Consider the following 19,654-nt stretch of genomic DNA (forward strand, 5'->3'; position numbering starts at 1 on the left):
AACGCTTCTGCAAAGCGGAATTCGGCACGTAGATTGCCTGTTCTTATCAGGGAAAGGTGTTCTCCACACTCCTGTTCTGGTGAAAGGTCAAAAGCGAATAGCGTGTAGCCCCTGAGGTACTCTTCGCGGTCAATCAGTATACCATTGTCAGATTTCTGCTTATTTGTGATTTGTATGAGTGACATATACTCTCTTACAGCATTACCGCTTTCAAAGTCGGGTTGAAATGGCTTGGCGGGGTGCGGCGTTCCATCCAGATAAAGGGACGCAAAACTTACATTTTTATGTTCAAAGCACAGGGGGTTCCGGTTATGGATTCCTGAAAATGATTCGTTATCCACGAAACCTGCTATAACTGTTTTCGGTACTTGTCCTAAAAATAAATTTTCTAGATTAAATACTCTACTGCCTGTTGGTACGCTGTAGATTTTCATCCCAACGCGGTCAATCGCGTATTTCGCGTTACCGTTTAACAGAGCCTGCGCGTGCCCAATCCGCACGGCCGGTGAGACCTGAACTCTTTTCACGAACAGGGATGCAGCTGTGATCTGTATTTTAAAGGCATCCGCCTCAGACGTCATTAAGCAGAATGCATCTTTGTTTCTGGTTAGTTTAATCTTCAGATCAACGGCGTTTAAAATTAGTTTATGTTGATGGAAGAGGTCGCAGTGAAGCGGGCCTAGCAGTTCAACAGTGCGACTCTGCGCTGTTGCGCCTGCTCGTTTTTTGAATCCCGTATTCGGGCCGTCCAGCGCCGTGTTGTTAAATTCACCATCCACATCTTTGTAAAATAGTCCTGTTGTGTGTTTTGTTGACAATGCGTCCGAGCTGTAATTTAATATAGTCTCAATGTACGCGCGGTATGCGTAAAGATTGTTGGATTGTGATATGAGCCTGTCGCCCAGAGTTACATCCACTTGGTTGAATAAGGTCGCTATTGGGTAATTAATAAGCGCGACCCGCGCACCTTGCGGTATCGGCGTGTTATCGGTTCGTACGATCTTGCATGTCACGTACAACAGCGTATTGTTCAGATCGTAGTAGTGTTCACCGCTGGCTGCTATATAAAATTCAAGCGGAGCTGTGTCGGATAACGCCGCTAAAGGTTGAACTTCGACGTATAGACTTTTCTCTATGCTAGTTTGTGTCGGGGGCACGTCAAAAAGATCCAGCTCTGTTTTTGCACATTCAACGGATTCGTGGTGTATGAAAGACATGTTTAAAAAATATCACCAACGGCACTCTTCGGCTTTCTCTTCTTCTTTGAGTTGCGTCGTCTCTGTTTTTTATTTAAAAAGGGTATGTCCCAAGGCGGAAGCGCTATCATACGCTTCCGTTTTCTTTTAGACACGCCTTTTCTTGTATATATTAGTCCTGAACCGTCTTGCTTTGCTTGGTTCGCCTCGTGTATCTTATTCACAACGGCCGTTGTGGCTTGCCCGATAACATCTTTCGCTATATTACGAACCGCTGTCTTCATATGCGGTTTAGCCAACTCTAAACCTCTCCGGAAAAGAGGAACAGCTTTTCTGAAAAGACTTCGAAAAATACCGCCTAAACCGCAGCCGTACATGTATGCGCTGCCGTGAAAACCTGGTAATCCATTACCGGCTTGAGATTTATAATATTGCGCATAGAGCCCCGGATCGCCATAATTTTTAACAGCGACCATTCTGCTTAGTTAATAAAATTCAGTTTTGCGGCGTCTGAAGTGTAGCTTCACGATCGCTTTCCCAAACTTAAATGCCATGTTCTCGTTTTGGTCGTTCTTTATCTCTATGGCTATCGTGTCAAAATGTGTTTTGCACAATGGTACGTAATCGGGTTTCTCGTATCGTATTGTGACAACCTCATTGTTATAACCCTTCATTTCAACAGTGCGAAGTAGCGGTACATAACTATCCCCGACCCGTTGGTGTTCGATAATGTCTGTGTACACGTACATCGTATATTGGCCGCCTTTGATGTCGGCGCATGGTTTAGAAATATTAGTTTTAGGCTGTAAACCCAGTATCCATGTCAGCTTAGAACCGGCGTGGATTTGATACAACAGTTTGCTGTCACATGTTACAACGCGTGCAAATGGATCATACGTTAGTCTTAATCCAACGTCCAGTTTCAGTTGTACAATTTCAGCGTTGATTACGTTCAGTAACGCCTCGATTGTTTCATAAAAACCGGGTTTAATGCACAAACTCGCGACTCTCGCCACCGGCTGGTCCGCCGTTCCATCCCATGATAATTGCAGTCTACAATCTTGTAAATCCAATGTATTCCACGTATGCGGGTATTGTATCTCAGTAAGTGCCACTTCCCATTCGCCATTTAAGTCTATCGGTTTAGCCAACTTTGTCGTATAGTTAGAAATCTTATTTTGCGGGAAGGTAACAGCCGATGCGTTGCTGGGTAAGGTTATGTAGAACGATTTGTCATCCATCGCTCGTCTTGTTAGATACTGATGATCTTTATATGTCTTTTATCACCGATGCTGCGACCCAACTGTTAAATTTTGCGGGGTAACCGCGCCACTTGACTAACGCGTATTTACGGCCTCTGACCGTCTTATTTTTTAAAATCTTTTCCACTTTGTAAACTCTGTTATAGTTTTTTGGTATGCTTTGAAGCTCTTCGGGGTAAAAACTACCTGTTATAACTTCACCGTACAGATCTGCCAACTTATAAAGCGGTTTAATCCCTTTAGTGTTCACACTATGTACAACAAAAATCTCCTCAGAAAAGCTCTGTTCGTAACCTTTCTGAAATATGTCCTTATATTTAGAAATACGGACGTGGTCACCGATTCCTAAACAAACTGGGGCTTTCTTACTTCTAAAGTAATCACCGTAGGTCGTTTTGAAGACACTCAACGCGTTAGAGTCATTCACATCGTTTGGAGCGCACTTAATCGTTCTATGGTATGTGTTATTATAGCTGCGTATGAAGTCTTGTAAAACGTCTATATATCTGTAGGTATTCTTTGCCGTGAAATAGCGCCACATGCGTGTTTTTAAAGTCCTATTGAAGCGCTCTATAACAGCCGCTTTCACATCGTTATTGGTCGTGAAATGTTTTATACCGTATTTTTCTAACACCTTTTTTAGGCTTCTGTTTAGAAACTCTTTACCATTATCGGTTTGTAGCTTCATCGGCACATCACCGCGCTGGAATATTTTTTCAAAAGCATTAGCGACTGTTGCTGCATTCTTAGCGGTCAGACTTTCACCCCACACCCTCTTACTGAATATATCGATGATTGTTAATATGTATTTAACGCCATCGTTGTATTTTGACAAATCTATCAGCGAGACCAAATCGCATTGCCACTGTTGGTTTATACCCGATACACAAATCATGTTCCTTTTATAGTTTTTTCTTGCTGGCTTGTGCAGCGTGTAGGCGTCTTGTTCTTGTAACCACTTTCTTACGTCGGATCTTTTAAATTTATTTTTAACCGACTCATAATATTTATCAATACCGCTAAAACTACCTGGTTTTAACACTGTGTAATATGCATCTTTCATCCGCCTGATTTGACGCGCCGCGTTGCGTGACATACTGCGACGGGGTGTTGCGCGACACTCTGCGACTGGTGTTACGCGACAATTTTTAATACGTTTTAATATCGAACACTATAAATTTATATTAATTTTATATTAAGCGATATAAAACACTATCATTTAATATTAAAAGGGGGCGGGTCCTAGGGCAAGGGGGCGTTAACAACTGTCAAGTTTGACAGAAAGGTTGACTTTATCTACTCAGGGTAAATACTGGCTGCTTTATTTTTACACTGCAATTTAGATTTCAGTTTGAACACACCCACCCAAATCTAACTCTCTCTGCACATGTTACATCTGCCTCCCCTGCAGTGCACATGGTTTTGCCCAACTGCTAAAAACTTTCCTGCTGCGATCAACTTGGAATTACCCCCATTATTATGGGGGTACAGAAAAAAGAAGGGGACAACAAGGAGGATAAAAAAAAAGTAGGGAAGACACGTCATCAACAGGCATCAAGTCAACATAACAGAGAAGTTATAGTATTAATAATTCAGACATCAGGGTCCACAGTTTGGGTCTCATTCACATCAGAAGGAGAGGGACTCCGCAAAGTGAGATTTGCAGGAGGGGCACCCTTACCTTCTGTGACATACAGTATAAGTGCCACAGGAACCATTTCATGATAGGAGAAGAGGAGGCTGTGGAGTAAGGGAGTCTTTATTTGAAGGGCCTACTGGGGAACGCAGTAATAGGGGCTTATGCAGAGGGGTGTGGTCAGCCTCCAGAGGGGGTGTGGCCAGCCAACACAGAGGCTTGGCTAACCATTAGAGTGTATGGTCTGGGCCCCTTTATAAATATATTTCATGCATGATAATTTACCACAGTCTGGAACTTGATCCCTAGAGGAGGGCGTGAGCCCTCAGTCAGTTGGGGCCTACCAGGGGTTTCTCCTGTTCCCCTGTGAGCCAGTCTGACCTTGCCTATGTCCCCATAGCATGTTGACTGAATAATTAAGCCCTACTGGGTAATTCAGATTGGCCAAAGGTGAAACCAACAATATGTTCAGCCAGAAATATGTCCTGAAAACATGTTGTGGATTTATTGTGGCTCATTAAACACAGACATTTCTTGGTATACAACTCAACTAGTTGTTTTCAGTTCCCAAATTGTCACCTCCGGCAACTCACCTAGTGACCTCTCTACATGGAAATAACATGGTATAATATGTGTACTCCTTCATTTGTTCACATTTATTCCAGATCCTCAACCGAAAACTTTCCTGATTGTCTACCTAGGATGTCATGTTGTCCTAGCAGAGACAAGTGTAATCTTCCTATTAACCTGAAGAATAACACCGAAACATGTAGGTCGGCGAACAGATCATTAGGTAACAAAGCAGAACCTCTTGAAGAAGAAAAGATTCAAAAGGCACTTAACAGGCCAGGTGTAAAATTGGGCATGAATAGGCCTTGACCTGAATAAATACTATTGAGACAATCAGATTCTAGTTGTCGTTTTATAGAGTGTATTAGATAACTGATAGCTAGAAGATGATTACCCACACTCACATTAAATTAGAAATTAGAGAGCCCTCATTTTTTTTCCATTTAGTATTTGTTGGGAATGATGTGTGTGCAGATGTTGATTTTGCAGAGTTATATAGAAACGGGTGTAGTATGGTATGCCGGCGACCGGGACCCCGGCGGCCAGCATACCGGCGCCGGGATCCCAACCGCCGGCATACCGACAGCTGGGCGAGCGCAAATGAGCCCCTTGTGGGCACGGTGGCGCGCTACACTTGCCACGCTATTTATTCTCCCTCCAGGAGGGTCGTGGACCCCCAAGAGGGAGAATAGTTGTCGGTATGCCGGGTGTACTGAGCGCCGGGATCCCAACAGCCGGCATACTGAATATCCCCCTATAGAAACACCATCAGATGATTAAAACTATGAACAGCCCACTTACTTAACTAATGCTGTTGGTTTACTAATAGATAGGTACAGCTGTACTCACTGTTACATGTACAAATAGAGAAAAGTGAGTGAATTGGACAATGGCGCCCTTCTATCTCCACATATACGTAGATGTAATCTCAGTCCAATTCACTCACTTTTCTCTATTTGTACTATTTTTGGGGGTGGAGGGAACACCCCTGTTGTGTTTTGGATATAGGCTGCTCCTTATTGTTTTGCGCACTTACCTGGGAGCCAGGTCTTCTTGCTTTATCACTGTTACATGTACACTGGTGATGGAGCGAAGCTTGGGCAGAGTGGGGTTTCATTCAGCTCACCAGCCAGTGAGTGTATACTAAAAATGGGTAGCTGGAGAAGTTTTAGAGCTCGTATTAACCAGGTCTCTCATTAGAGCTAAACAGGAGACTTCTGTCTATCACCTGTTATTCTACGCAGTAAAGAGAAGATAGCCTCTGCTCATGCTCAGTAGTGATCTCGACAGCACAGTAGTGCAATCCTCTTTCAGCAATATTTACTACTCTAGAGGCGGGTACCTCCATAAACTAGGCAGCTCTAGCAACACTAACAAACCACGACCCCTTGAAGCTGATACATGATCTGGGCAACTTTTCCACTTGCCCTCTTTAGAAGGTTTTTGATACCGATCCTCCCCAGATTTGTCACCATCTGTATTGGGCCATATCACTAAATGCCTTTCTGCAGTTTCATCTTGGATGTCATCTCCCCACCTCAACCTTAATATTTCCAAAACAGAATTAATTATATTTCCACCAGTGAATAGTAGTTACCATCCTTATATCTTTATCACTGTTGATAACCAATCAATCCTACCCCCACAAGCTCGCTGCATAGGTGTCATCCTTGACTCTGAACTGTCCTTTGTTCCCCACATTCAATTTGTCTCTATATCATGTTACATGCATCTAAAAAACATGTCCAAAATACGACCATATCTTACACAAGACACAGCAAAAACTCTAATCCATGCTCTCATTATCTCCCGCATTGATTATTGCAATAGTCTTCTTACTGGTATTCCCAAATACAGACTCTCACCACTACAATCCATTTTGAGGCTGATTTTCCTCACCAGACTTTCATCATCTGCTGATCTGCTCTGTCAGCCCCTCCATTGGATGTCTGGATTTTACCGTATTCAATATAAAATATTTTTCCTTACCTATAAGGCTCTTAACCAAACTGCACTAACATACATCTCCTCACTAATATCAAAATATCTCCCAACTCGACCTCTCTGCTCTGCACAAGATCTACGTCTCTCATCCACACGCATATCTAGCTCCCATTCAGATTGCAGGACTTCCTTCGTGCTGCACCTACTTTGTGGAATACCCTCCCACGCAAAACAAGACTCTCCTCTATTCTCTTCAAGCGATCCCTGAAAACTCACCTCTTCATGGCAAGCTTAACAAATTCCGAAACCGCAAACATAACCTCCATAAACATTCCTATCTAATTGCACCCCCTCTGTATAGTCCACACATAGCCTCACATAGTTTCTCTTTTTTCACTTTCCCATCCTCCTGACCCCAGGCCAACATTGCTGTGTGACCATATCATATAGCCCACCAAGAAACTCAGCAATCTGGTGGACCATTATGCAATATGTAGCACCTATACTAGTGTATCGATGCCTGTTTCCCCATACATTGTAAACTTGCTAGAAGGGCCTTCCCACCTCTAGGTCTGTTATTACACAGTTTTGTTGTATTACCGTAACGCAACAGATTATGCTCCGCTATATAGGAAACTTTAAAAATGTGTGACTTTTTTTTATGGGGGGGGGGGGGGGGGAGGGGCGGGTTTGCTTCAAAGTGCAGAATATTATTAATCCACCACAGTCACCTCTATTGTCTTACTTTATTGGTTTCATCGGCGTAGGCTCTTTCTGTAACCATTGCTGGTGACAACTGTACATGGACTGCAATGTTTAAACACTTGGTTCAAAACACACCCTCCTGTCACGTACGCACCTTACCCCATTATCCACCTGTTACATAACTTGGAAACTAAAGAAACAAATATAGTTTATGTGTGCTGAACTATAACTACCTTGAGGCTCCTTTACAGTTGGGTGTAAATCAACTTTATAACACACCTCTCTGATTGAGCTGTACATTCAGCGCCATACGTGTTATTTTGCAAACTCTCTGAAATGCTTTGCTAAAAGTAGGCAAGTATGAGATAGCCATTACGTTAACACTATGACTATGAATTATATGTAGCTCTGTAGCTCCCTCTAATCTGAAAATGTGAAGTATTTTACGTAGCCAATGAGAAGACCCATTTGGTTAATAAGCCCTGGAGGATAGTAATCTGTAGTGGAGGTACAGAGACGAGACATATGCAGCAGGAAAACAGCAGATGTATTTATCTGATGTCACAGAGGAACGGGGTTAATTGGAAAACAAACATAACTTCCTGACAATAATTAATATATTTTCCGTGTTGACTCCAGAGAAAATGTCAGATTAAGAGCCAAGGTTAAAATTTATTGCTTTATGCCATCCAAAAACCTGGTCCCAAAGTTTGTATAATATAATCAAGCCTACTGCAATGCCGCAATTCAACGATGTTAAAGGCAGACACGCAGGAGGGGTTATTTGGGTTGTAGCTGGTGACTGAGATAAAGAAGCTAAAATAATCAAGTGCAAATCATGTTGAATATATGACATTCATATTTATATTTTTGTATATCAGAATCTTCCAGCAGCATTTTCACTGGAGCCTCATTACTCTATGTTGTTGGGGGACCCTGCTCCTTCCACTATACAGGGACAAACTGGCCCACAGAGGTACAGAGGAAAGCCCCAGTGGGCCCCATTTCCTGAGGGCCCCACTCCTTCCTCTAATGTTAGGTTCCAAACTGTGCACTCAAATCATACATTGTTACCTTGTTAGACAATTGGGTCCAAATGTATTAATGTATTAAGCCTTAAAAAGTGATAAAGTAGAGACGTATAAAGAGTGATAAATGACCAGCCAATCAGCTTCTAACTGCCATGTAACAAGCTGTGTTTAAAAAAATGACAGGAGCTGGTAGGCTGGTACTTAATCTCTCTTTATCCGTGGCTTCCTACTGTCTCAATTCCTCTACTCACATCATGTCACTGCCCCAACATATGCAGACCTGCTCTCATTGAGACATCACTCATCTCCTGATATACTCTGTGCTGCTAGGGACCCTGCTCCTTCCATTACATAACTCTGTCTGAGGCTTCCTGCTGCCTCCATTCCACTCCTCACATCATGACAGAGCCACTGTCACATGCAGCCCTGTCCTCACTGACACATCACTCATCTCCTGATGATGGTTATAAATTCTGCACTTTCTGCAAAAGAGCTGAAAAATGAGTGCACTACTGCGCAGAATCCGGCATTCCTCTCCTGCATGGAGGCTTCATGTCCTGTCCCAAGATGGCCACCAAGATCTCTATGGGGTATGTGCAGAGGCCATCTTGCCTTTACTATGTACAGTGACATAGTGGGACACAGAAGTCTCCTGCTTAGCTAATATGAGGGTCCTGGTTATTGCCTGCTACCCATTTGCAGCATACACTCATCACGTGGTAAGCTGTATAAAACCCCACTCTGCTCTAGATATTCTCCAACACCAGTGTACATGTAACAGTGAGTACAGCTGTACCTGTTAAGGTACATATAAATAAACCAACACCTCTGATTAAGTAACTGGGCCGCAGGTGTGTGCCTATATACAGGGCCGGTGCAAGGGTTCTTGACACCCTAGGCAAATTTTCTGCCCACTGCCCCCCAACACCATCAATTACTCACTTTCCCAGTCACTAAGGTGAAAGTACATAAGCGGCGTCTTATATGTTTCCCAGCCATCTGACTGCATTGAGTACAACAAGGATGTATCTCTCAAAGACATCCTTAATTAATTGATGGGTACACCTAGTGGCACCCCGTTCCCAGATCCTGGCACCCTACCAAGCTGCCCATCTCTTTCTATTTCATTTGTCTCTCATACATACATACATACATATCCACAGGGGCGGATTGGGATACAAAACCAGCCCTGGAAATTTCTGGAAGCAGCCCTAAATAGGGGGCGGGGGTCAGGGCAGCGGAGAGCGAATATGGATCGACGTACTGGTGAGGTGTGGCATGGCCACCCTCTTAAATTTTTTTTTACTATCCATCTGACCCCCTCTGCAACTAACACGGGCCACTACTGTATGTGCAAGGGGACAGTGCCGTAACTAGGCATTTTAGCGCTGTGTGGAAGAAACGGCATTGGCGCCCCCTTCCGTAAAATACGGGCAGTGCGCGCCGTAGGCACGTGCCAAAAAATTAGGGGCGTGGCTTCATGGGGAAGGGGTGTGGCCACAAAATAATACCCATTCATACTACCGTGCACAGTAGTCTCCATTATTCAAATTACGGCGCACAGTAGCGCCACTACACCAGATAGAGCCCCTTTACACATTACGGCAGCCAGTCCCCCTTTTTACACATTACGGCAGACAGTGTCCCCCTTTTTACACATCACGGCAGCCAGCGTCCCCCTTTTTACACATTACGGCAGACAGCGTCACCCTTTTTACACATTACGGCAGCCAGCGTACCCCTTTTTACACATTACGGCAGCCAGCGTCCCCCTTTTTACACATTACGGCAGCCAGCGTACCCCTTTTTACACATTACGGCAGCCAGCGTCCCCCTTTTTACACATTACGGCAGACAGTGTCCCCTTTTTACACATTACGGCAGCCAGCATCCCCCTTTTTACACATTATGGCAGACAGCGTCCCCCTTTTTACACATTACGGCAGACAGTGTGCCCCTTTTTACACATTATGGCAGACAGCTTCCCCTTTTTACACATTACGGCAGACAGAGTCCCCTTTTTACACATTACGGCAGACAGCGTCCCATTTTTACACATTACGGCAGACAGCATAACCCTTTTTACACATTAAGGCAGACAGTGTCTCCCTTTTTACACATTACGGCAGCCAGCGTCCCCTTATTACACATTACGGCAGACAGCGTCCCCCTTTTTACACATTACGGCAGACAGTGTCCCCCTTTTTACACATTACGGCAGACAGAGTCCCCTTTTTACACATTATGGCAGACAGCGTCCCCCTTTTTACACATTACGGCAGCCAGCGTCCCCTTATTACACATTACGGCAGACAGCGTCCCCCTTTTTACACATTACGGCAGACAGTGTCCCCCTTTTTACACATTACGGCAGACAGAGTCCCCTTTTTACACATTATGGCAGTCAGCGTCCCCCTTTTTACACATTATGGCAGCCAGCGTCCCCTTTTTACACATTACGGCAGGCAGCGTCCCCCTTTTTACACATTACGGCAGGCAGCGTCCCCCTTTGTGTGAGGAGGGTAGGGCTTTGTGTGTGGATCTGAGTGAGGAGCTGTGTATTTACCTTTAGTTGAATGGCGATGCTGGGGGTGGTTCCTCCATGGTGGCCGATTCCTTTTGAAAGTGGCTGCAGGAGATGGCAATTTGGTGGCCTGGCCCTTGTTCAGCGTGGTGGGTGGGCTGAGGCAGACACCGGCCGCGCTTCTCTCCCTGGGGCCCTCCTCTATTTTCCTACACGTAGCGCAGGCAGACACTAAGCCTATATTCATCCATACACTACCTCCATACATACATCCATACACTGCCTCCATACATATATACATCTATACATCCATACACTGCCTCCATAAATATATACATCTATACATCCATACACTGCCTCCATACATATATACATCTATACATCCATACACTGCCTCCATACATATATACATCTATACATCCATACACTGCCTCCATACATATATACATCTATGCATCCATACACTGCCTCCATACATATATACATCTGTACATCCATACACTGCCTCCATACATATATACATCTATACATCCATACACTGCCTCCATACATATATACATCTATACATCCAAACACTGCCTCCATACATACACACATATATACATCCATATACTACCTCCGTACATACACATATATACATCCATACACTACCTTCGTTCATACACATATATACATCCATATACTCCCTCTATACATACACACAGATATACATCCCATATACACTGCCTCTATACATACATCCATATATACACACTGTCTCCATACATACACACATATATACATCCATACATACATGTATATACATACTGTCTCCATACATACACACACACATATATACATCCATACAGTACCTCCATTCATACACACATAAATACAGCCATACACTGCCTCCGTACATACATACTGTCTCCATCCATATACACATCTACCGTGCGGGTAATATGCGGCGGGTGTAGAGTCGTGGGGGGGGCAGGGTTACAAGATGCAGGAGCCGAGTGGGAGCGTGTAGCAGGCAGCGGGAGCAGAGTCGCGGGGTGGTGTGTGTGTGTGTGTGTGGAGAGCGGGTTACAAGTTGCAGGGAGCTGAGTGGGAGCGGGTAACAGGCAGCGGGAGCAGAGTCTGGGGGGGGGGGGGGATGGGGAAGAAGAGCGAGTTACAAGTTGCAGGAGCCGAGTGGGAGCGGGTAACATGCAGCGGGAGCAGAGTCGCGGGGGTGGGGGGGTGGGGGATGTGTGTGACAAGAAGCGGCATGCGGGAGTGCAATTACGGAGGGGGGAGCATGTTACCCGCTCCCCCAGTTGCAGGGGGAGCGGGTGACATATTGGAGTCCAAACGCACCAGGGGGAAGAGGGAAAAATTATGTGGGTGCTCCTGCCATGCGGGAGACTGATCGAGGTGGGGAGCTGGTAACAAGATAAAGGAGGGGGGGGGGGGGGGGGGGGCAACATGTGGGAGCCCAATTGCGGGTGGGGGGAGTCTAGTAACAAGATGCAGGGGGGGGTAACCTGTGGGAGCCCAATTGTGGGGGGGCTTTAGTAACAAGATGCAGGGGGGAGGCAACATGTGGGAGCCGAATTGTGGGTAGGGGAGGGGGCGATCTAGTAACAAGATGCAGGGGGGGTAACCTGTGGGAGCCCAATTGTGGGGGGGCTTTAGTAACAAGATGCAGGGGGGGAGGCAACATGTGGGAGCCGAATTGCGGGAAGTGGGGGGCGATCTAGTAACAAGATGCAGGGGGGGGGGTAACCTGTGGAAGCCCAATTGTGGGGGGGCTTTAGCAACAACATGCAGGGAGGCGAGGCAACATGTGGGAGCCGAATTGCGGGAGGGGGGGGGGGGCGATCTAGTAATAAGATGCAGCGGGGGGCGGGGGGGGGACTTGTGGGAGCCAAATTGTGTGTGGGGGGGGAGTAACAAGATGCAGGGGGGGGGGAGGCAACATGCGGGAGCCGAATTGCGGGGGGGGAAATCTGGTAATAAGATGCAGGGGGGGGGGGGGAGGCAACATGTGGGAGCCGAATTGCGTGGGGGGGGGGATAGTAATAAGATGCAGGAGGGGGGGCAACGAATTGCGGGGGTAGGAGGAACTTCTAGTAACCAGATGCAGGGGGGGGGGGGGGCGAGGGGAGCCGAATAGCCATGGGGGGAGCAGCCAGGTGACGAGATGAAGGCGGGGGGGAAGGCAGCGGGAGCCGGAGCTGAATAGACGTGGGGTGAGCAGGTGACGAGATGCAGGGAGGGGGGGGGGGGGCGGCAGCGGGAGCCGAACCAGCCGGGTGAGCGACGAGATGAGGGGGGGGGGGGCAGCGGGATCTGAAGCCGTACAGCCGTGGGGGGGAGCAGCCGAGTGACGAGATGCAGGGGGGGGGGGCAGCGGGAGCCGGAGCTGAACAGCCGTGTGGGGGAGCTGGAGCAGGTGACAAGATGCAGGAGGGGGGACTCGGGCAGGCAGCAGGCATGATGATCAGATGCGGGGGGAGCGCCAGTGCCAGCTCGTAAGCTGCTCGTTGTCTCTTACTGAATAGGAGGAGTTTGGCTGAGCTGAAGCGTTCTCTCGTTCAGTGTGCGGTGCCGCCCTCCAGTGGTCGCCGCCCATAGGCAGCTGCCTAAAGCTGCCTAGTGGTAGCGCCGGCCCTGCCTATATAACTCTGCAATATCAGCACCGGCACACGCATTATTTCTAACAAAGAGGACGGATCCAGGGAGAAATCCGCTCACCAATGTTAATTTGGTGGCAGTAAGGGACTTTCCATGCTTTACTTTAGAAACAACTTAGGCTGACCAGGCCTTGGAAGGTTTGTGGGATTTACCTTCCTCTGGATCTACCTCCCTCTCCCGTTTTTCTGTTATCACCTGCTATGTCTAGTACAGAGATACATATCCAAGCTATGTTTTCCTTGTATTTGGTGGTTTGTAGTTATAAATGTTATAAACACTCGTATGGTATTATATACAGGTACCCTGGGAACTGTGGACACTGGGTAGTCCTATATTAACTGGGCGGTCCGGGACCTAAGTGTAAGAAGGATAGGTGCTGACTACCTATTCATTAGATCACAGAGGAATGTGATGACAGACCTTCGGATAACTGGTGAAGGACACAGCTAGGGAGTATGGAGTGTGAATTACCTATGCATCACTGATCTTGGGAAGAGGAAATCTGTAGATCTGATGATTTAAAGTATAAAAGTAGTAAATGCAGAAATTTATAGTTTAAAGGGTTCAAGACAATATAGTCTGTTATGTCACCCAGAAAGAGAGGAGTAAAACCAGTAGGTGGGCCAGATCTAGGCAACGCACATGGATGAATTTGGCTGTGGGAGATTCATTGCTTCAGATGGTGGCTCATGGTCATACACAAGCAAGCAGAGTTTCATCATAGTCACCGTTATAGGTCCTGATGGTCTACACTTGACAGAGAGACGTGTTCAGTGCCTAATTGCTAATGACGTTAACCATTTGTGATGGGTCACAGCCGTGTTGGCGGGCAGTAGATGACACAGTAGTTGTGGGAGAGCCCTGCATTGATAGAAAAGCACTGTAGCAAGACACCATGACAAATGATGAACATGAGGACACCCACACCCTTGCACTGACCTGAAGCCCCAGTTACCACCATTATGGGGTTCCTGCTTGAAGCCAGGAAGAGGTGAATGAGAACTTCAAGGCTAATGCACACGGGGTTGGAATGGAGCTACCAGTGTTTATGGTTATAACTGGGGCTGGAATCTTTTGTCAGCTTTCCAAAACCCTATGCCACATTACCAGCCTATCACTGACATAGAGGTTCCGTAGCTGGTAGCAGGACTGAGATCTCTTTCCTCTGTTAGCTCCCCCAAGCTTGCTCCAGTCGGGTGGCATTATTTTTAACCACAAGTAACTAGTAGGGGTAGGCACCTGAGAAGGAGAGGAGCCTAGAACCCTAAAGAGGGATTGTCTCCTCCAGGAGATGACCAGCTTGGCAGTTTATATAGAGTGACCATATTATCTCTTTTACCTGAGATGCTCATGGATTACACAGGTTCTGTAGTTGGCTGACTTCAAGCCTACATTTCAGCTAGTTTTAATCAGCCACAGAACCTGTGTAATCCATGAGCGTCCCAGGTAAAAAGGATAATATGGTCACTCTAGTTTATACACCATCCGCACCCCTGTGCATCCATTGCACAGACTATGCCAAGCACTGGAAGAGTTACTGGCAGCTGAGAGTCCTCTGGGAGGTCTCTGTTCAGGTCTGAGCCAAATGACTGTGTTCAAAAAGGTGTTTTCCCCGTTACCTTCTGGCACCTCCTTTAGTACAGGTTATATAACTGAAGGATGTGTACAGTAAGTAGGAGCCAAAACGCTGCCAAATCCCAGGTGTTACTACTGGCAGGAAGTTTCTCCATTTGTTGTGATAGCAGAGATAAGTGGAGTCTATTTTGCTGAACTTCTCTGGCCACATGAGCGGTGGGAAGGTCAGGTTGGCTATCCATATTTTGGGCAACAGAGATCATGTAACTCACTGCACAGATGAGTAAGAGGGTGAGTTGCTCATCTCTGCGGTAACAGTTGTCACCTGGTGTTTTTGGCAAAAATAAACAAACATGGCAATAGTTTGGGTTATACAATGAACAAGCACAAAGCAAGTATACGGGTCTCCTTTACTGCGCTTGTTCTTAGCCGCATACTGCTGCTTGCATTGCACATATACTGTATGTGCGCTACTACAACGTACTTGAGTCCTGCTTGTGGCAGTCTGGGATAAGAGCATACTTGCCTACCGTCCTGGAATGTTTAGGAGACTCCTGAGTGGCAGGCCTCCCTTTTGAAGTGGTCAGGCAGATGAGGGAGTAGAGAGAGAGAAAGCCTACCTGGGGGAGTAGCCCTGGGGAGGAGGTTATAAAACCCTTGAGACCAGGAAGGAGCAGAACTTTGCCGGAGCTTCCCAGTTATATGACGGCATTATGGGGATTGGCATGCATTATCAGAGGATGTCATTATGTTGAACGTGTCATGCCGACATGGTAGTATTGCAATATAAAGCACTGTAACCTTGTCGGCTTTAGAACTTTAAACATGATGGTAAAGTTCTAAAGCTGACATGGCTACAATGAGTCATATCCATGTCGGCATTCCCAGTTCAACATAACGCTGTTCCAATATAACAATTGTCAACATTCTGAATTGTTGACAACATAACTGCGCCCATTAGTTGAACACATTGCAGAGGAGAACCAGAGAGTGTTGGGGCTGTGGAACTGCACCCAGTAAGGAGAAATACTGCAGAAGGGGGCAGCTGGTGATTGCTAGCACTGAGAAGAGGTTGCAGTTATCAGGGAATCACGCCCCACCCTCTGCTATGGAACCCCGAGAGTGGTGGCACTCTGACACCCCTCCGGCATCTGGGGGAGTAATCCGCACAATAGAGGACAGAGCCATAACAAGGCTCAGATGCGTCATTTGTGTCTCCACCCACTGAGTGCACAGCATCATGGTGTTGAGCACAGGTGGCGGGGTAGGTAGCTCTGGTATGTGCAGCGCTTAATGGGGCGTTAGGCTGCACAGACAGCAGGGTGCCCGTGCAGCAGCAGTGATCCTGGTTGCTGCTAGCATGGAGCGACAACAGTGCTGCCTTTGCGCTCTGTGCGGCGGAACAAGTTGCACACCCCTAGTTACTGCCCTGGTAGAGATATCTGAGCATATACCTTCTAAATGCATAAGGCATAGTGGTAATCCTACATCTGACCTATTATATTAAGCACGAACGAAGAGCTCTAAATTTTCTATTATTATATAGTATACTTCTTGTCTAGAAGTAACCCCCTCCAGCAGCACCTGAGGAATGTTACCAGTTTGATTAGAGCAGTTTGCCATTATATTAAGCAACCTAATGCTCACTTGCAGTAGCGGAATTGCTTTTGGATTGGATAAAGATTTGGCAGAAGTACAGAAGACAGAGAGCTGTAGTGAGTAGTGATGTGCACCGGAAATTTTCGGGTTTTGTGTTTTGGTTTTGGATTCGGTTCCGCGGCCGTGTTTTGGATTCGGACGCGTTTTGGCAAAGCCTCCCTGAAATTATTTTTTCGGATTCGGGTGTGTTTTGGATTCGGGTGTTTTTTTTACAAAAACCCCTCAAAACCAGCTTAAATCATAGAATTTGGGGGTCATTTTGATCCCATAGTATTATTAACCTCAATAACCATAATTTCCACTCATGTCCAGTCTATTCTGAACACCTCACAATATTATTTTTAGTCCTAAAATTTGCACCAAGGTCGCTGGATGGCTAAGCTAAGCGACACAAGTGGCCGACACAAACACCTGGCCCATCTAGGAGTGGCACTGCAGTGTCAGACAGGATGGCAGATTTAAAAAATAGTCCCCAAACAGAACATGATGCAAAGAAAAAAGGTGCAATGAGGTAGCTGTGTGACTAAGCTAAGCAACACAAGTGGCCGACACAAACACCTGGCCCATCTAGGAGTGGCACTGCAGTGTCAGACAGGATGGCAGATTTAAAAAATAGTCCCCAAACAGCACATGATGCAAAGAAAAAAAGAGGTGCACCAAGGTCGCTGGATGGCTAAGCTAAGCGACACAAGTGCAAAATGAAAAAGGGTGTGTGTTCTCTCTACAATGGCGCTGGTCTCTCTTACGGTCACCTATGTATGTGGATAATACCAAGGTGTGAAAGTGTATGTTGAAACACACTGTTATGGTAAATAAAATGGAATTTAATACAATACTAGCATACAATGTCTAAAAACAAGCAATACATAAAAAAATCAAGTGGACTAGGTACAGGCCATGGGGGGAATGTGATCCTACCGATGCAGGTGGAGGAGCCGCAGGTGTCAAATAAAGGCAGGGTACCCCGGGAAATACCCTGCTGGTGGCTCCTCTGATCGAATTCCCTTCCAGGCAATCAGGAAAACAGTCCGCCAAATGTCCAGGGGGTGGGCAGCGCCACAAGGTATCCCCAACGCGTTTCGGAACAGCCTGGTCCCTTCTTCAAGGCAAGATACCTTTGTGGCTTGATGGGGATCCTTTTAAATGTCTTTTAGCCAGTGAAAAATGGCCGAAAATGGCGGGAAAAGGTCACTTCCTGTCCAGACCGGAAGTGGCGTTTGCGGTCCATTCAAAGGATGTTTTGACCGGAAATTATGTCAGAAATGCGTTCCACAGTGTCCATTGCTCTCTCCTGAGAAGATATCAGCTTCTATGAGTGGGAAAAGTGGTGGACAATCGTTCTTGATGGTCATTAGACAGCATTTTGATTGTTTCCAATACAAATAAACAGAAATTATAACCGGAATTAATATTCAAATATGTCCCATGATGTCCTTTATTAGCTTGAAGGAGAGGTAAACTTATATAGATGTCCGGTGAAAGGGATGGATCACAGTTCTTTCGTAGTGGTCGTAGAATGGCATTCTCATGTAGAAACAATGTAGTTCCCCATTGACATGAAAAAAAGGAAATACAACAATAAATAAATAATGGGAATAAATGATTCTAAGTAAGGTATACACCTGAAAAAAGAAGGGCCGTTAAGCATGACTAAGTGGTGATGGATAGAAGATGTGGCTGGTATGATGTTAAAGAAACCATTTGATTTCAAAGTCTTGATTAAGACCATTGGGGGAAAGCGTTTGTAAATTGAATATCATCCTCATTTCTGCTTTTGCTAGGTTGGCTTCTAGATTCCTATCTTTCCATGTGGACCTGATATTCCGGAGACCTACAAAGTAGGCAATTGAATTGGTGGAACACTGATGTTCCTTCCGGAAGTGGTCTGAAAGGTGGTGGGTGGCAAGGCCTTTACGGATGTTGCGCAAATGTTCCCCTATGCGTGTTTTCAAGAACCTTGAAGTTCTACCCACATAGGATTTACTGCATTTGCACATGATGAGGTAGATGACACTGGAAGTATTGCATGTGATGAAGTCATGAATCTTCAATTTATTACCATTAATGATGACTTCTGTGTATTTAGTTTTCTCCGTTTTGATGCTTCTGCACCCTACACATAGACCGCATCTGTGAAAGCCAGCAGTTCTTATCGGATTGGTGTTTTTGGTACGAAGTGCCCTACCTGTGAAAAACACCAATCCGATAAGAACTGCTGGCTTTCACAGATGCGGTCTATGTGTAGGGTGCAGAAGCATCAAAACGGAGAAAACTAAATACACAGAAGTCATCATTAATGGTAATAAATTGAAGATTCATGACTTCATCACATGCAATACTTCCAGTGTCATCTACCTCATCATGTGCAAATGCGGTAAATCCTATGTGGGTAGAACTTCAAGGGCCTTGAAAACACGCATAGGGGAACATTTGCGCAACATCCGTAAAGGCCTTGCCACCCACCACCTCTCAGACCACTACCGGAAGGAACATCAGTGTTCCACCAATTCAATTGCCTACTTTGTAGGTCTCCGGAATATCAGGTCCACATGGAAAGATAGGAATCTAGAAGCCAACCTAGCAAAAGCAGAAATGAGGATGATATTCAATTTACAAACGCTTTCCCCCAATGGTCTTAATCAAGACTTTGAAATCAAATGGTTTCTTTAACATCATACCAGCCACATCTTCTATCCATCACCACTTAGTCATGCTTAACGGCCCTTCTTTTTTCAGGTGTATACCTTACTTAGAATCATTTATTCCTATTATTTATTTATTGTTGTATTTCCTTTTTTTCCACGTCAATGGGGAACTACATTGTTTCTACATGAGAATGCCATTCTACGACCACTACGAAAGAACTGAGATCCATCCCTTTCACCGGACATCTA

General features: G+C 45.7%; 1 protein-coding gene across 1 annotated transcript in view; it reads left to right on the forward strand.

The window, feature by feature from the left end:
• The window catches only part of LOC134944241 (uncharacterized), a 28,933-nt gene extending 9,503 nt beyond the window's left edge, over nucleotides 1-19,430 (forward strand). The window contains exons 6-8 of the mRNA XM_063932825.1: nucleotides 8,195-8,289; nucleotides 16,755-16,816; nucleotides 19,006-19,430. Of these exons, the coding sequence (XP_063788895.1) occupies nucleotides 8,195-8,289; nucleotides 16,755-16,816; nucleotides 19,006-19,430 (582 nt within the window). The remainder of the gene's footprint in view (nucleotides 1-8,194; nucleotides 8,290-16,754; nucleotides 16,817-19,005) is intronic.
• Nucleotides 19,431-19,654: the final 224 nt, after the last annotated feature.

This window comes from Pseudophryne corroboree, chromosome 7 (genome assembly GCF_028390025.1).
Source record: "Pseudophryne corroboree isolate aPseCor3 chromosome 7, aPseCor3.hap2, whole genome shotgun sequence".
Classification (NCBI taxonomy): Eukaryota; Metazoa; Chordata; class Amphibia; order Anura; family Myobatrachidae; genus Pseudophryne; species Pseudophryne corroboree.